At 43.4% G+C, this 18,895-nt stretch overlaps 1 protein-coding gene across 5 annotated transcripts in view; it reads right to left on the reverse strand.

Moving 5' to 3' along the window:
* The window catches only part of Pld1 (phospholipase D1), a 224,524-nt gene that overhangs the window by 147,663 nt on the left and 57,966 nt on the right, over positions 1–18,895 (reverse strand). For all 5 annotated transcript variants that reach the window (XM_045161639.1, XM_045161640.1, XM_045161642.1 and 2 more), the window contains exon 2: positions 40–230. In XM_045161639.1, the coding sequence (XP_045017574.1) occupies positions 40–199 (160 nt within the window). In that variant the 5' untranslated portion in view covers positions 200–230. The remainder of the gene's footprint in view (positions 1–39; positions 231–18,895) is intronic.

Here is an 18,895-nt window from a genome sequence, read left to right on the forward strand (position 1 = left end):
AGCCCTGAGGAGTTCGCCCACTGGCTCCTCGGTCCTCACCTTCCTGAGTCTTGGCATCGCTGGAAGACATGTCGTATTCCACCTCCTCTCCCTCAAAGTGGAGCTCCCGCGTGTCCAGATTTTCAATGAGATTACTCATGTCGGCAGCGATTTTCTGCAGTGCAGAAGTGTTTACCCTTGGCTCGCTTGTCAGTGACATGTTAACTTCCAACAGGGTCAGAGCAGAGGCACTGAGAAGGAAGAAAAGGGTAAGCTCGCGTATATTTTAGTAGTGGAAAATCACACCATTTGAATCCGGGCTTTAGTACGATAGAAAGAATCAAGTGACCTGGCTCTGTGTGAGTGCTGGTTATGTCAAGCTATCTTTCAATCAAGGTCATTCACAACTAAGGGTTCCTAGCTTGTACATTAAAATGTAGTGAAAGGGGCTAGGGAGAGGGCTCAGTAGTTAAAGGTGCTTGCTTGCAAAATCTGCCCAGGACTCACTTAAAGCCAGGCACTTAAAGTGATGCAGGGCTGGAAAGATGACTCAGCAGTTAAGGCACTTGCCTGCAAAGCCAAAGGACCCAGAATAGATTCTCCAGGACCCACATAAAGCCAGATTCACAATGTGGCATGTGCATTTGGAGTTTATTTGCAGTGACTAGAAGCCCTAATGCACCTATTTTCATTTTCTCTCTCACTCTCCCTGCAAAAAAAAATTTTTTTTAAACATTTTTTTTAAAAAGTCGTGCATCTGTCTGGCACTCCTTTGCAGCAGCAAGAAGCCTAGGCACATCCATACACATACACACATATGCACACAGACATGCACATGCAAACACATAACTGAATAAATTATTAAAATACTTAAAAATTTAAAAATGAAGTGGAATACTTCATCCTGAAGAAAGAAAAAGCAATATGACATTGACTAAAATGCTAATGTTTTTGTTATCCCATGTTACAAACTTGAATGAATGTGGAGGATTTATTGTAGATTGATTTGGGAATGTTTATTCAGAGGAAAATAGCATTTTGTTATTACAATAAATACATGGAAAATAGATAAGGCTTATAAAATAAGCAACTTAATAATTCCTAAAGGAAATCTAGGGCATTGCTCCTATCCAACTATGAAGATTTAAAAATAACTTTTTGATAGCATAACCTTTGTGCATTTTCTCTGGAGGTGATTTCCCAAGCAAAGACAAGCTATTACCTCTTTGACTGATGGAGTTTTTGGCCGTGACTTTGCATGAGGTATGCATGAGTCCTGAAAGGAAATTGATTAGTACAGCTGTTCCTAAAGATACCTGAGGTGTTAGAATTATACTTCTCTCTCCTTTTTAAGAAAACTGGTTCTATTGCATCCTGACACTTCATAACACAAGCCATTGCACATCAGTACCCAGGGAAGAAGGGTTCATATAGATTTTCTTTTTCATTTCAAATACTGAGATTTAAGCTTTGAGCACTGTCATCAAGTTGGATGAAAAGTGTGTATTGCCTGACATAGAAATGATCTCTCTGCTGCACAGGTCTTAAAACGGAAGGACTGCCCCACCACTAATTCCTCTGCATAGGCTCATTTATGAGCTACAAATCCCAACATTAACTGAACATGTGAAATGCACTGAGTGGCAACATGAAGATGGATGTGGCCAGTCTCTGGAGATAAGGAGCACCTGCTTTGGGTGAAGGAAAATCGCTACATAATCCCAAAGTTCATCCCAGGCCTCATCCAGGGTCTCGGGGCTTCCTGAGAATAGAGTATACTGAAAAGAAGTATTTCGTGGGGTTCTCACTCACGGGTGTTGCCCAGAGGCTGGAGGGTATCAGTCAAACTTGGACAACCCTCCTGATACTTGAGCCCTAAAACCTCCCACCCTGCTGTGTCTGGTACAGGAAGCTCTTTTGCACACTCAAAGCCAACGTGGAGGAGACAAATGGTGTCTGCCCAGGTACATGTAATAATATGTCTAAGTTCTCTAAGAGCTATATAACCACTCATGTTTGTTTCTCCATGTTGGCTGCAAAGAAGTTTAAATTCAAATTGTTAGCCTACTATTAACAAATTATGGACCCATCTCTACCTGTCTCTAATTCCTTTAACTATCCCTCACATTTCTACATCATAATTTTTGGAGATATGTAAATGTCATGGAAAGCACCATGCTAACATAAACAAATACCTTGGGGCACGTCTGTGTAAGAGCTGATTCTAATGGAAAGAACCAGAAATGAATTCCTCTTGCAGCTCAGTCTCCATAGAACAATGCTATCTCAATGTTCGGGGTCTTGTTTCCTCACCTATAAGGTGAGATTGGATCATTTTATCCCTAACATCTCCTTAACCATAACACCCTAATTGTAGGTAAAAGAGGCCATTAAATTATTAAGCCTCCTTGATAATTTAATTACTTTAACCCTTTTACTATCCCCAGAAATTAGTCTAAGTGGGTTTGAAGTGAAAGAAGAGAGTAGAGAACTTTCTATCCTGAATTACCTAATTACTGCTTGTTCAGCCCTATTGAGGAGGTGTTGCCTCTGGTCACAACTAAAATACATGTTTCTTTTTGTCCTAATTCAATAGTCACTCACTAGATGCCAGCCAGGAGCCAAGTTTTGCTTTATTTAAAATACAAGGTAATGAAAAGTTTTGAGGAAATGAGATAAGGAAAAACAAGTCTGAAATTACATCACGTAATTGTCCCATGCTACTTTTGAAAGATTTTAGTTTGTGTTTTATTTAAGCAGACTTATAATTAACTTTGCCAAGTTTCTCATAGTAACAAAGAAAAACAAGAGTTATTCCAAATGACCTTGCTTTTGGACTAAGTGCTAAAATGTGAACAATGCACATTAATTTTAAGGTACTAGGAATTGGTCAACACATTGGGGAAAGTAGGAAAGAGCCTCTGGATCAAACTAAAATGAGCATCATCTTCTTTCAGATGGGAAAAAAAAAGGAGCATGCTAACTTGTAGAAATTCAAAGAGTGAAAAAATAACCCAAAGCTTTTTTAAAAGCTCTTGATTTAAAAATATTTATCATCAAATATTTATTATATGCTAAGCACTATTTTGGCACAATTATGTTATTAATATTACTAACATACCCTACCCTGAAGGTATAATTACTCTATGAAATGTAGTTTCATAGAACTAAAATTATCAAGCCTCCCTGATAATGTACTTACCTTCCCAATACAAAGAGTTCTTTCAGATGGGGAGAAAAGAAGCATGCTAACTTGTGGAAACTCAAGGAAGAGTAAGAAAATACTACAAAGGGCTTTTCAGATTGTGTCAGCGTTGAAGATTCTTTTCCTTGGTGCGTGTGTTTGCTGTATGCACATTTGTGTGCACGTGGTAGTATATGCATGTGTGTGTGCAGATGTGCACGCCTCATGTGTGTGCATGCAGAGGCCAGAGGAAGATGTTGGTGTCTTCTATTGCTGCCCTGCCTTATATCCCTGAGAGAGTCTTGAGCTCCTTGGTTGTAGTTGATGTTTTTCCTGGTTGATCAGCCTCAGCGGGTCTCCTGTCTCCACCCCTCTCAGGGTTGGGGTTATAAGCATGCCCAATTCTAGAAAATATTTTATTCTTATTTATTTATTTGAGAGAGAAAAAGAGGCAGAGAATGAGATGGAAAGAGAGAATGGGTGCTCCAGGGCCTCCAGCCACTGCAAATGAACTCCAAACGCATGCATCACTGACTCTCATTGGTCCTGGGGAATTAAACTAAGGTCCCCTGGCTTTGCAGGCAAGTGCCTTAACCACTAAGCCAGCTCTAGCCCACATGGCCACTTTTTAACATGAGTGAGAGCTGGGGATCAAAGTCAGGACCTCATGCTTGGATGGCAAGCACTCTTACCCACTGAGCCACCTCTCCAGTCTTAGGCTGAGTTTTTAAAGCAGAGTTGACTAGCTCTAAACTCTTGGAGGTAGAGGTTCACAGTATTAACTTCATTGTGTGGCTTCAATGCCAACAAATGTAATCTTTGCGTGAAGTTTCTTTATGTTCCATGATAATAAGCATTTTCCCTTACTCTAAACTCCATTCCTTAGAGAAGTTTACGCTGCCCCATAGTCATTACAGTGATGGAAACATGTCACTATAGCTTCCTGAATTGACATGATGGGAAACATAAGGTCGTGTGAAACTTCAGTGGATGCAAAACATCTGTGGATTTATTTACATAATTGTGAAGACTTAATCACTAGACAATGGAAAATAGACCAAGTAATCTATATATCTCTACCTTCACCAAATCCTTCACAGAGTTTAATTCTGAATTTTTAAAAATATTTTTTAAAAAACAGTTTTAATATTTTATTTATTTACTTGAGAGAGAGAGGGAGAGGCAGGTAGAAAGAGAGAATGAGCATGCCAAGTCCTCCAGGCACTGCAAACGAACTCCAGATGCATGCGCCACCTTGTGCATCCAGCTTTACAGGGGTACTGGGGACTTGAACCTGGGTCCTTTGGCTCTGCCTGCAAGCATCTTAACCACTAAGCCATCTCTCCAACCCCAATTCTGAGTTTTTATCCAACAGTAAGTAACATGTCTAATATCATGATTCAAAACCAAGTGGTAAGCTCCTATATGTTTTCAAGTGAGAGTGTTCTTTCATCCAAAATCGTCCATCCTGGGGGTGAGCAGCTGCCAAGTTACAAGCCTATGTTGCCCAGTGGTGGGATAAAGCTGCCAGTGTTTACACTTGGGATAATGTGATTCATTTTATTTCCTCCTTATAAATCTATACTGCGAGATCTTTATCTCTTTCTGTACCAAGAAGAGATGTGCCTATGAGGAGATAAGAGCAGCTGTGTTTAGCTTCTGTTTGCATGTGTATCCTGGAAGTAAGTAGGCTTTTTTTTCTTCTTCTGTTCTCGGCTTCTGAATATTAGAAGTCGAAATCTTGCAGTGAACATTGAATGACCTCTAGTTATTTTGGTGATAAAATTGGAGAAGAAATAGAATATTATTCTTCTGATTTCTGTTTTCAACACAATCGGGGAGAAGAGCATCAAACAGAAGCAGCTATCTTCCCTCTCACATAATAAATACATAAACATCCCCTCAGCTAAAATAACAGCAACATTATCAACTCTAATTATTGATATTTAAAGTAAATGTTGACATTGGCTAATATTTGCTGAGCATGCTCTCCCTGCCAGGTACTGTACAAAGAAACGAATTTCATGAGCTCTTGTAATCTTTACGACAACCGTAGGAGCTGAGTCCCACTCACCATGCTCTACAGAGACGCTTAGAACAGGGAGGAATCTTGTCACAAGAGCTGGACCTGACCTGGGAGCTGACTCCAAAGTCCAGCTAACAAACAACCCCCCCGCCGGCCGTGAGACTGGACTTGGGGGAGGGAAAATCACTGGGAGACTCTTACTCCGCGTCTTATATATTCTTTTTTTTTTTTTTTTTTTTTTTTGGTTTTTTGAGGTAGGTTTTCACTCTAGTCCAGGCTGACCTGGAATTCACTATGGAGTCTCAGGGTGGCCTTGAACTCATGGCGATCCTCTTACCTCTGCCTCCCGAGTGCTGGGATTAAAGGCGTGCGCCACCACACCCGGCTATTCTTTTTTAAAAGACAGCTTAGAAAGGAGAAATGATAACAATGCAACCATAGTGGTCATTCCATGAAGATAAATGTGAATTGCTTCTTGCTTTCATCATCAGGGTCCTTGCATCATTTTTCTTTCCCTAAGTGGTTTGTGCTTAGCAAGAGACATAAGCACAATGGACTTCACTTTTTTTGTTTGTGTGGTGAGCATACATGTGTATATGCATGTTAACATCTGTGGGCACACATTTGTATGTGTGCATATGTGGACGCATGCATGTGGAGACCAGAGGTTGAAGGTAGATGTCTTCTTCAATCACTCTCCATCTTATTTTTGAGACAAGGAGGTCTCTTTCTGAAGCTGAGGCTCACCAGCTCACCTGATTCAAGTAGATGGACTAGCCAGCAAGCCCCAGATGCCCTCCTGTCTCCGAACCCCCCGTGCTGTGATGGTGGGCACATATGCTGCCACCCCGTGCTTGTACCCAGGATCTGAGCTCACATTCTCATGACTAAGAGGCAAGCACCTTACCACACTGTGAATGTGAAGTGAATTATAATTAAACTACTGAAAACCAAATTGGTTAATGGACATTTCCAGTTTTCTCATATTTTTTTCATAATGCTGATAGTAATTTAAGAACTCTTATCACAACTCCCTAAAAGTAGTATGCGGAAATTGTTCACCTGTAACAAATTTGATGCTCTCTAAAGCACAAAAAAAAAAGAGAGAGAGAGAATTTAGGTCCTAAACTAATCCTCTAGTGACGTATTAAGTTTTGAATAAATATCTTTTGTTTAGCTAGCTTTGGGTAAAGAAAATGGCATTTGTGTATTTTGATTTTCAGCCTAAATAGAGAAAAAGGTTTGAAGAAAAACTTTTTGATATCTTCTTGTATCTTTGAAATATTTATAAAGACCACCATGCCACTGGAGGCCTGTCATGTATCCTAATCAGAAAATTAGTTATCAGTGGTAACAACAGTGTCAGGAAAGGTGAGATAACCATGGTGATTGTGTTCTAATGAACTGGTCAACCACTAGCTCCTGAGGGTCATTGTCCCCTCTGGGAACTGCAACTAATGTTACCTGGGTCCCCTGGCTTAGGAAGCAATGGTGACCAACACAGCCATCTCTAAGAGGAACTTAGGGTGCCACGTTCTTGCTGAGGGGCTCCTCATGCATCAGGCTAAGTAGCCCTGGCACCAGCTTTATGAGCTGGCACTACCATGCCTCCCAGTCTACAGATGAGACAGGCTGACCCAGATCAGGACACCAGCTTGCAGCATGGCTCTGGCTGATCCGAATGCTACATGCTGGTCTTTTCGCCATCCTCTATTTGTAACTGTGCCAAAAGCAAGTGCTATGATATGGAATCACACATCCCCTCTCCTGTCCAGAGCCTGTGTAGACAGCTCACTACTATGTCTGTGGTCCTAAGATTTTATGTGTTTGTGTGTGTGTGTGTGTGTGTGTGTGTGTGAAGGCATGCATATGCGTGTGTCACAACACAAGTGTGGAGGTCAGAGGACAACCCTGGGGTATTAGTCTTCTCCCTCCACACTCCACATTGTTTGAGACAGGGTTTCTCTTGATACTGTTTTGCTGTTGTTGTGTCATATATATATATATATACACACACACACACACATATATATATATATATATATATATATATATATATATATATATATATATATATTGTGTGTGTGTGTGTGTGTGTGTGTGTGTGTGTGTGTGTGTGTGTATGTATGTTTTGGTCACCGCTAATGTCAGTTGAGCAGCCACACAAGCTTTTGGACTCTCCTGGTTCTGCCTCCCATACGTTGGAATCAGAGGTGTATGCCACCTTATGAATTGCCTTATATGGATGCTGGGGATCTAACTCAGGTTAGCAGGCTTAAGAAGCAAGCTTCTTGAATCACAGAGTCATCTCTCCATCCCCTGGTTCTAAGTTTAATTCCAAGCATTGCTTTCCCTTGGAGCTCCACATCGGCTCTGAAGTAGGGAGTCCAGAGCCTTGAACTCTTCCGTTATTTCTCCTTCTCTCCAACCTTCATATCAAACCCTCCATTTGGTTCAACAGTGACACGCTTTTCTCCCCGAGGTGTCAGGACTAGAGAAGGGGGTGACAAATAACTCTCAGTACCCACAGGAACTGGAAGACACACACTCTCTCTACTCCCCAGCAAGACACGAGCAAATTTATAGCAACACAAAACAACACACGTGCATGATTCTTGAAATACCATTAGTTTTCCATTAGCAAATCTCAGCTGGTATTGTACAGTTGCTGTAACTGTATTACATCTTAGCATATGCAATGACAGTGACTCAGGGACAGCCGTTGTCACCCATTCAACCAGAAAAGCCTCATGACATACAAGCACCAACCAGTCTTATGAAATGCCACTATTTCCACAGGACAGAACATTCTAGACAACACAAAAGAATTTCTCGTCTTTCCTTTTTTTTTTTTAAGTAAGATTTCACTCTAGCTCAAGCTGACCTGGAACTCACTCTGTAGCCTGAGGCTGGCTTCAAAGTCATGGCAATCCTCCTACCTTAGCCTCCTGGACATGTGTCACCTTGCTCAGTTAAAAGTCATTTCTTTCTTATTTTTAATTCTTATTTACTTGCAAGGGGAGAGAAAGAGAGAGAGAAGATGAGAAGGAGGGAATGGGCATGCCAGAGCCTCTAGCCACCATAAACAACCTCCAGATGCATGCACCACCTTGTGCATCTAGCTTACTGGGGAATCGAACCAGGGTCATTAGGCTTTGTAAGGCAAGTGCCCTAACTGCTAAGCCATCTCTCCAACCACCCCAAAGTCACTTCTTGATTCACATGATACTTCCGAAATGTTTTGACACCTTTGGAGAACCTTGTGGAAACATCTATCATGCCTGTTGTCTGGCATGAGCTTTCCCCACCGCTTCCTTTGGTGTTTCTAGACTTTAATTACTCTCTTTGTAGGAGGTATTACCAGCTGCTTCTGGCTCGTCTCAGTCCTGTCCCTCACATTGATTCCAGAGGCAGATACAAGCGCTACAGGAAAGCAATGTCTACACTCACCAAGGCCTGCCCTGGGCCAGCCACTAAAGTCAAGATATGTTACATTGGGCTGGAGAGATGGCTTAGCAGTTAAGCGCTTGCCTGTGAAGCCTAAGGACCCCGGTTCGAGGCTCGGTTCCCCAGGTCCCACGTTAGCCAGATGCACAAGGGGGTGCACGCGTCTGGAATTCGTTTGCAGAGGCTGGAAGCCCTGGCTCACCCATTCTCTCTCTCTCCCTCTATCTGCCTTTCTCTCTGTGTCTGTCGCTCTCAAATAAATAAATAAATTTTTTAAAAAAAGATATGTTACATTTAAGTACCTATCCGTGAATGGGGAGAGAGCCACAGCAGTACCCTGGAGATGCACACTTTGGAGCAGCAGACCTTAAGGACCCAGTCAGTGGATGGTCCCTAATGTGCCCAGTTCCCCCTACCTCCGTGAATTCTCCACTCTGCAGATCCTAATCACAGTTTTTCTCCTCAGGCAATCTGTCATCTCCGCCTCCATTGAGGTGAGGGTCAGGCTTCAGCATCACCTCCACAGCGCTCAACGTGGCCCCAGGCTCCGCTGACGGCCCAGGCCCTTGGAGGCCCTGGCTCATCCTGATGCTTCTACATTCCCAGGAAGGGCTGACAGTGCTAGAGACATGGAGTCCTGCTTTCTGAGGAGCTATAGGAGGCTGGGCTGGAAGAGCACAGGAGGCAAGCCACACAACCTGAGAGGCTGTACAAAGCCACGTGGTTGAGACATGATGCCTGTCTTCTTTCTTCCAGGCCCTGTGTGGAAAACGCTGGTGCCTGTGGTGGTTCTGGAAGAAACCCTCTATGCCTGAGAGAACTGGCCGCTTCTCTGGGAATAGCCACCAGCCTTGTCTTCCTCCCCACACTTCTCCTCGTCTCTCCCTCTGGCTGTTCATGCATCATCCAGTCCTCATAGAATACTCCTGGCCCCCGCCATACAATCTCAGCTCAGGCTCCATGCAGATGATGTAGGCTAGGATTGAAATTAGGGTGCCAGGCCCATGGGTTTTCCACTGAGCTATCCTGCCACTCACAGAAACCCATATTACGTATGGAGGTTACAGTGAAAACACAAAGTAAGTTCATGCCATGCATAGGCCATAGGCAGGGATCCAGACGCTTTGCATATGTTGACTCGGTCTTTCCTGACCACAGACTTGTGACGTGACTGATGTCCTTATCCCGTTTATATATAGTCAAAGAGGTGGAGGACACGGGCAAAGTAAATCATACCTCGGTAGAATCACCTCCCTAGTTTGTTTTTCCTTTTTACTTGAGTAAACCTGGGCAAAGTGAGTTTAGTTGGTGCTCAGCTTCTTCATGAAAGAGAGAGAGAAAGAGAGAGAGCGAGAGAGGAGAGAGAGAGAGAGAGAGAGAGAGAGAGAGAAGAAAGCCAGTTATGGGGGTATAAACTTGTAATCTTGGTACTCAGGCTGAGGCAGGAGGATTGCTGCTATTTCAAGGCCGGCCTGGGATACATAGTTACTTCCAGACCAGCCTTGGGCTATGTTGTAAGACCCTGTCCCCCTTCTGAAAAGAAAATGTTTGTCTTATATGGATATGTAGTTGCCTGTGCATAGCACTTTATAGAGAGAGAGATTACTGAGAAAAACTCGGCTCTAGGAATCATTAAATGGTGGGTAGCATAACACATTCTGAGCAACCCCACCCAGAAGATGCAAACCGAGCCCCAAATGTCAGGCTGTTTAGAGAGGGATTCTGAGCTGGCATCTGAGAGGGCTTGTCCCTCTCTCTGTGAATGACAATGCACGTACAAACGTGTGTATTTGAAGATAAAACATGGGCAGGCCACTCCCGATAAGTCTCCTGTGTGAGAGAGGCAGTTCCTGCACAACCGTGCGGCTGACTTCACACTTCTATAATCCCAGCACTCAGGAGGCTGAGGTAGAGCGGCCAGGAGTTCAAAATCAGCCTGAGCTACTTAATGTGCCTGTCTCACACCTATATTCCCAGCGCTTGGGAGGCTGGGGTAGGAGGATAGCTGAGTTTGAGGCCAGTTTGAACTATATAGTGAGTTCCAGTTCAGTCTGGGCTAGAGTGAGACTGTCTTAAAAATAAAACAAAATAAAATTTATAGAAAGAAATTGGTATCAACAACAAAACCCTATGGTAACACCATCAAAACATCATATCCTTCTATTGTAAATAATTTTCAATAAAATAAATAAATAAATTTAAATAAATAAACTTCAATTATAATTAAAGATTGACCTTTCAAAGGATGGCAGCTGCACATGAGTTCATGGGAACACCCTTTATCCTGGTTTCCTAATTATGGTAAGCCAAGTGAGACACGCTGTTCTCCCTAAGGCAAACTGATATCACCAGGGTTTCAGTGGGTGAGCAATATATGGGCAAAATAAATATTTTCCCGAAGAATAGGTTCATCTGTATTAAAATGACAAAAAACATTTTCTTTCCCTGGTTCAGAGTGTTACTTAAAACTGTCTTTATAGCCCATGAGGTTATTTTTGGTAAGAATACATTTGGGGAATGTGGCAGTGATGATGGTAAAAGTGGTGAAATAGGCCAAAGTTGGGCCAGCGTGATTCACAGTCACTCACAGCAGCTCAACGGGCAGCCACGGAGTCAGGAATGTCATGGAGAAAGCCTATGTTGAGCTCAAGAAAGATCACCCTGTCCTGGTTCATTCTTATCCCCAAAGTGATGGGCAGCCCAAACTCCAGCCTGCCACACCTTTGCCCGAGAACACATGTCTCTTTGAACAACTGTACTTAGGGACGATCAAGTAGGCAGAAGTGAGCAGAACTGCAAAGCCTGAAGTCTCTCCTCTGAGGTCTGTGAGCACAAATCCCAGGACCTGGGCTCTGCTGGACTGAGAACAACATGGAAAATGTGTATGCTATTAAAAAATAGACAAAAACTGGGCTGGAGAGATGGCTTAGCAGTTAAGCGCTTGCCTGTGAAGCCTAAGGACCCCAGTCCGAGGCTCGGTTCCCAAGGACCCACGTTAGCCAGATGCACAAGGGGGCGCACGTGTCTGGAGTTCGATTGCAGTGGCTGGAGGCCCTGGCGCGCCCATTCTCTCTCTCTCTCCCTCTCTCTCTCTCTATCTGCCCCCTTCTCTCTCTGTCTGTCACTTTCAAATAAATAAATAAATAAATATTTTTTAAAATAGAAAAAAATGAATAAAAGAGAAACTAGTTGGAAAGAAGGGATTTAGTAGAAGGGAAGGTATGGGAGGAGAGAAAGGAAGGATGGTCGGAGGGTATTATGATCATGGCATATTGTTTCCATTTGTGGAAGTCATCAATAAAAGTTTAAAAACAAAAACCAGAAGAAGGGGTGGGGAGAAGGCTTTGCGGCTAAAGGATCTTGCTTGCTCGCCAAGCAAGCCCTGCCAGTCTAGGGACAACTCTTTGGCATCCCTGTAAATCTGTACACAGAGTGGTCCGAGAGACTCTGAGATCACAGTCCACTAGGACGGGGGAGGCAGAGCTAGGCGGGCAATACTGACCACGGAATTGGGTTGTGGTGAAAACTAGCTTAGCACTGCTAGTATTGTTAGTGTCAAGTAAATACAATGTCAGCTGTTATTACTACAATTGTAATATGTTATTATTATAAATTGGACTTCTTTTTGTTTTAATTTTGCTTTTGTTAGAAACAAGGTCTCACGTAATCCAAGCTGGCCTTGAGCTTCTATCCTCTTGCCTCCTGATGCAATGTTGTAATTACATGTATGCATCGCCTTACCTGGTTCATGTGGTACTGGAGATGCAGCCCACGGCTTGCTAGCTACGTGAGCACTCTACAAACTGAACTACATCCCCTGCCCGACTTTATAGTTTTCTAATTAATAACATTTCATTATTTAACTTCTCTGAGCCTTTGTGCTTTTAAACTGAGCATAATCCTGCCTCATAAGATGATGGAATAGTATACATTAAAAACTTCAGCCAGTGTCTGACACAAAAGATCTCAACACATAGTTAATACTACAGGCATAACTGCTAACAGTGAGCATAACTAAAGAGAGAGGTCAATCACTGGGCATTGGTAGTCCAATCAAATGAAGTAAAAAATGAGACCTCAGTACTAGACTTACTTGCTCAATACCAAGCAAACTGTGGAAAATAACTCGGCACATTTGTCATTCCTTCAGTTTCCATTGCACAAACCCAAATACTTTTACATATATGAATACTTCTTTTTTTCTAAACTGAAGTCCATTCACTCTTTATTATGTTGTGAGCTCCTTGGGAATCCAGACTGGCCGGACCTGAACGTAGATCTGGACAGTTACAGCCACACAACAGAGGTGATGGTGATTGCAGCCCATCTGTGAGAACGGACGCCACCCTTCATTGTCATCCAAACTCCAGCTATTCTAAAGAGGTCCAGTCTGGTCTTCTGCATGGACTTAGTCTTCAGGGAGAAATGTTAACCGAGGAAAGTAAAAGCGATCCACTGGGGTGGAGCATGCTATTTCACTCCGCGTGTGGGAAGGAGAAATCAGTGGAATACAACTGAGTAAGCCTGTATGGTGCCTGCATTTGTCAGAAGACACCGTTAGGACCAGAAGGAACAAGCTTTTAGACTAAGGAAATGAGTGGATGGAACACTCGGGCGGGAGAGTGAGGCACATGTGGGGACGTGGACTTCACTTGACCCAGCTTCCTTCAATGCTCCGAGAAGCCCAGACTCACGGGGAAGAAGAAAGGCCTAGCCAGGACCTTGGCGCCTTTGCATGCTGCCTGCCCGTACGCGTCTGGTTCAGGGGTGGATTCTTTCCACATAATGCAGTGTGAACCACATCTGCACTGTGTCAGCAAGACAACCTGATAGGCAGGACAGACCACTTCTGAGCTGCTGACACACTCACGCCCAGTGGGTGTGGACAGTCCTTTCTCAAGAAATCATTTCCTAGCTGGGAGTGGCGGTACGTGCCAGTCATCCCAGCATTTAGGAGGAGGAGGCAGGAGGAGGAGGAGTTCAAGGCCTGCACTGGCTACATAATAAATTCAAGCTGCACCAAGATTCCATGAAATGAGGTAGAAGAGGAGGAGGAAGAGAAGAAGGAGGAGGGTGAAGGAGGAAGAAGAGAGATGCCACATTACTGGGCATGATGCAAAGGATCAGAGCTATTCTGCGGATATCTGACTGCTGCCAGACATCTCTGAGAGTCAGGAAGGGTGCATCCGTGAACAAAACATGTTACCTTTAAAGACAGGCCGCTGCCAGGTGTGACTGGTCAGGCCTGTAAGCCCAGCACTCAGGAGGCTGAGACAGGACAACTGAGGTGATTTCCAGAGCAGGCAAAACTATAGAGTGAGATCCTATTTCATAAACTAACAAAAAAATCCAACTCCCTCCAAATAATTTTTTTTTTTTAAAGAAAAGCTGTCAACAGATGGCCTGGATATCCATGACCTCACAGCGCATGACACTACCTACACAAGACCATCATAATAGGAGGAAAAGATGATGACATCAAAATTAAAGAGACACTGATTGAGAGGGAGAGGGGATGTGATGGAGAGTGGAGTTTCAAAGGGGAAAGTGGGGGAGGAAGGGAATTTCCACAGATATTGTTTACAATCGTGATAGTTATTAATTATAAAAAAAAATAAGAGAAAAGCTGTCAAGCTTCAACTAACTGAAGAGAATCCATGGTCTGTTTTCAAACCTCCTCTCTGCTTGAGACCTCACCAACTTCTCCTATTCCTAGGGCATTTCCCCATTAGCCTTTGTAACCTTCTAAGGCAACCCAATTATATGAATGTTCGCTTTTTTGGTTACCATTTCTCACTCACTATGACTTTGTGGTCAAACTTTTGAAAGTACTATGTTATCCTACTCAGCTGGATTGAACCAAACACACAATACTCCGAGGCCTCTCTCCTGGTGAGCTCCCTGTGGCCTGGCCTTCCTTTAATCCCTTGCTGGGCCTAATGTATTCAATCATGCCAGGTGATCCTTCCTGGATGCTGCCTCCTCCAGGAAGCCTGCCCCCGCCCTCCAGGCTGGGTTAGATGTCTTTCCTTAGTGCTGCCAGGACCGCTGACATCATTTCTTTCTGCCTGGCTCTGTCTCTCCCAGGAGAATGAGCTTCCTGAAATGCAATGCTGTCTTTAGGTCCCAAGTCACTAGTGTCCACAGGTTCTCAACATGAACAAGACTTAGAAGAACTTCTGGTATGAGCAGAAGAGAGAAGGGATGCAATTTCCATGCCTACATGTACCTTAATTTTCCTAATCAAACTCCAGGGTAGAATATCGTCTGTAATTCTCCTTTCATCTGAAAATAACTCAAAATGACTAGTGATACTTTTCACTTGCAGGTCAATGACTCAAATCCAGACGTCTGAAGTTCACATTCCCTGTTTTCTCCATTACCTATAACTTTTCATTCAGATGAATCCAATTCCCTATAAATTCTCCTAATCAAAACATGAGACCTGTCAATCAGTCTTCTTGCCTTGGACCTAACCAAACCACTTATTCAAATGAACATAATGGATTCTGGTTAATGTTGATGATGAAAGTAAAGGCAGAGAAGGAAATAATATAGTTAGGACAATGGAAATATCAGCTCCATTCTCTCCGATGTGGTGGGTGAACATCAGTATTTGCGGTACTACCTTCCCTCCCGGGTTGCAAAGCATCTCAAATGCTGGGCCTATGACAAAATGACCAACGATCTTCCCTGAGAATCATTATTAAAAGGTCAGACATGGTAGCCCATGCTTATAATTCTAATTAGTACTTGCAGTGGAAACAAGAGGATGAGGACTTCGATGTCATTTTCAGATATTTAGCGAATTTGAGGCCAGCGAGAGCCACATGAGACCCTGTATCAAAACAAAACATAATAAGCCAGGCTTGGTGGTGCACACCTTTAATCCCAGCACTTGGAAGACAGAGGTACGAGGGTCACCATAAGACTGAGGCCACCCTGAGACTATAAAGTGAATTTCAGGTCAGCTTGGGCTACAGCAAGACCCTACCTTGAAAAATCAAAAAAAGAAAAAGAAAAGTAAAATAACTGCAACAAAAATAAAGCAATGCTTCTGACGTTCCTCTTGGCTCCACCCAACATAACCCTATATGGTATACACAACGTTTATCTCAGAACTCCTTTGATACCCAAAACTTGCCTTGTGTCTAGCCAGCTAGAGGTTGACTCCTTGTCAGCTCTTTCTTGGCCATATAGTCCTGTTCATGGAGCTGGGTGTATCATCTTGACACAGGCCACCACTTGCTTGTCCTGTTGTTCTTTCGTTGCCTGGGAAAACCCAACCCAGGCTTAATCCAACTATCTGCCCTCGGTGTCATCCAACTGTGCCCAGAGACAAAGCACTTAACTGTACAGACAGGTACCTATAGGCCTTTCCACCTCCTCTCTAAACCAGCTTCTAAGTAGCTTGTCCACTTGACCTTTCTATTCCACCATCCCTTCCTCATTTTCCAAGATATTACATCTGACCTCCACTTGCATCTACCGCCTGAGTCTTGCAAAATCTTCACATCGCCTCCCTGTTCCAATCTTAGTCGGCATTTCTGTGGCATAGCCCTCACCTCCACCCTTCTTAAGGTCTCTTCCCTCAGCTTCCAGGTTCCCATGCCGTCCCAGTTTTCCTCCTCCCTCGCTGGCCACTGTGATGGAGTCGTGTTAACATTGTTTTCCCAGTGCACACCCTTTGCAGGACCCTAGGAGCACCCGTCCCCACTCTGCTCTCTTCTCAGAGTTTTCCTGCCTTGCTGCCCAAAAGCTCTGGCTTATACAACCAATATGCATTTGTCTTTTCCGTTGGGGAAATGTGTGCTATTTCTTCTGACAGATTCACAACTTACCAAAGGCAGACACCATCTCTATACTGCGAGCAACTTCCACTGGATGTGCGGTAATGGTTCCACCAGGTTCTTTTTCTTGAAATTCAGAGTTATACCTCCAGGTGCCTGTGAACTTCCCTACTGGGCAATCCTATAGAGAGTCACCACTTGAGATTTTGAGACAGGATTTCATGTTGTCCAGACTGGCCTCTAACTCGTGCCATGGTGCCGGGGATTCAGTGGAACTTCTGATCCGAAGAGCTGCGGCTACAGACCCGTGCTAGCAGGCCTGGGTTATTAGGAGTTGGGATCAAATTCAACACCTTTGAGCAGTTAGGCAAGCGCCCTACCAACTGAGCTACATCCCCAGCCGCAGTACAGATGTCTTCATCTTCTCATCAGAAAGCATGACCTCTGCCTATGCTTGCTTCCTGGAGGAACCTGAAGCATCATCCACCCAGCTGTATAAACCAGAATCCTGGGACACATCCTTCTATCTTAAAATCCTTAGCATCTTTCCCAAGCTCTGTGTATCCCATTGATAAGTCCTGCTTAATTCTTGCCCTGTCTCCTACCTGCCCACTCTACTTTACTGCTGTGGCCATAGGAGTTTGAGGAAGTGAGAAAAGGTGCAGTGCAGCAGGGCATTGGGAAGGAGGCAGGTGATGTTACAGCACTTAGACTTCATCCTCACTGACCTTCTCTCCAGGGGGGTCTAGATACTGGGGACTCTATCACAAAAGTTTTCAGTAAAAAAAAAAAGTTCATGGGCTGGAGAGATGGCTTAGCGGTTAAGCGCTTGCCTGTGAAGCCTAAGGACCCCGGTTCGAGGCTCGGCTCCCCAGGTCCCACGTTAGCCAGATGCACAAGGGGGCGCACGCGTCTAGAGCTCGTTTGCAGTGGCTGGAAGCCCTGGCGCGCCCATTCTCTCTCTCTCTCCCTCTATCTGTCTTTCTCTCTGTGTCTGTCGCTCTCAAATAAATAAATAAATAAATAAATAAATAAATAATTTCTCAGTCAAATTAAAAAAAAAAAGTTCAGACTACACAAATTAGGATTTTATAAGATAAGAAAAATCGCTTTCACTTGGTTATTTTTTTATTGCCCTGCTAAACAATGATGTCCACTCAGGAATATAAAAACATTTTCTGCAATGCAAACTTACAGCCTTTATAATGGAATATTGATGAGCTTGTCCTGTGCAGAAGACCATATCTGCTCGGATTCCATGAGTGTATACATACATGACTGATAACCCATCTCTATGGTATTACTACTTTGCTTAACCCATCTCTATGACATTGCTATTTCCTTAACCCATTCTATGGTATTACTACCTTCTTAAACTTCCAGGAGTTCTTTTTATCGAGGTTAATCCATCCTCTTGAATATTAACACATTTTTGAGCACAAGTACAGCACAAAAGCTAAACAGATTTATACTTGAGGGTTTTTTTCTTTATTAAAAATATTAATCCCACGCCCAGCAAAAGGTGCTTTCTTGAAAAGCCTGTCAGGCCTGGTTTCATCACCCAGTGTCCACATACAAAGCCAGATGCGCAAAGTGGTACATGTACCTGGAGTTTGTAGGCAAGAGACCTTGGAAAGCCCATACTCTTTGTCTTTCTACTTGCAAATAAATAGATGAAAATATTAAAAATTTTAAAAAGGAGAGTCTGGAGAGCTAGCTTAGCAGTTAAGGTACTTGCTTACAAAACCTAATGGCCCGGGTTCGATTTCCCAGTACCCATGTAAAACCAGATGCACAGAAGTGGCACATGTATCTAGAGCTCATGTGTAGGGCCTGAAGAGATGGCTTAGCAGTTAAGGCACCTGCCTGCAAAGTCTAAGGACCCGGGCTCAATTCTGCAGACTCCACATATACCAGATGCACAAGGTGGCACATGCACCTGGAGTTTGGTTGTAGTGGCTAGGCTAGGGTCTGTGGCACACCCATTCTCTTTCTTTTATTTTTCTTTCTGCCTCTTTCCTTCACTCTCAAAATAAATAAATAAATAATATTTTAAAAGTAGAGTTCATTTGTAGCAGCAAGAGGCCCTGGCATGTCCATTCTCATTCTCTCTTTCACCCTCTCTATCTTCCCCTGCTTGCAAATAACTAAAAACACTTAAAGAAAAAGAAAAAGTGCTGGGTGTGGTGGTGCATACTTTGAATCGCAGCACTCGGGAGGCAGAGGTAGGAGGATCGCCGAGAGTTTGAGGCCACCCTGAGACTACAGAGTGAATTTCAGGTCAGCCTGAGCTAGAGTGAGACCCTACCTTGAAAAACAAAAAAAAAAAAAAAAGAAAGAAAGAAAAAGAAAAATGAAAAAAAAGAAAGCTGAGCAATATATATATATATAAATAAATCCTAGCACTTAGGAGGCACAGGTAGTAGGATTGCTGTGAGTTCAAGGCCACCCTGAGACTACATAGTGAAT

This window comes from Jaculus jaculus, chromosome 11 (assembly GCF_020740685.1).
Source record: "Jaculus jaculus isolate mJacJac1 chromosome 11, mJacJac1.mat.Y.cur, whole genome shotgun sequence".
Lineage (NCBI taxonomy): Eukaryota > Metazoa > Chordata > Mammalia > Rodentia > Dipodidae > Jaculus > Jaculus jaculus.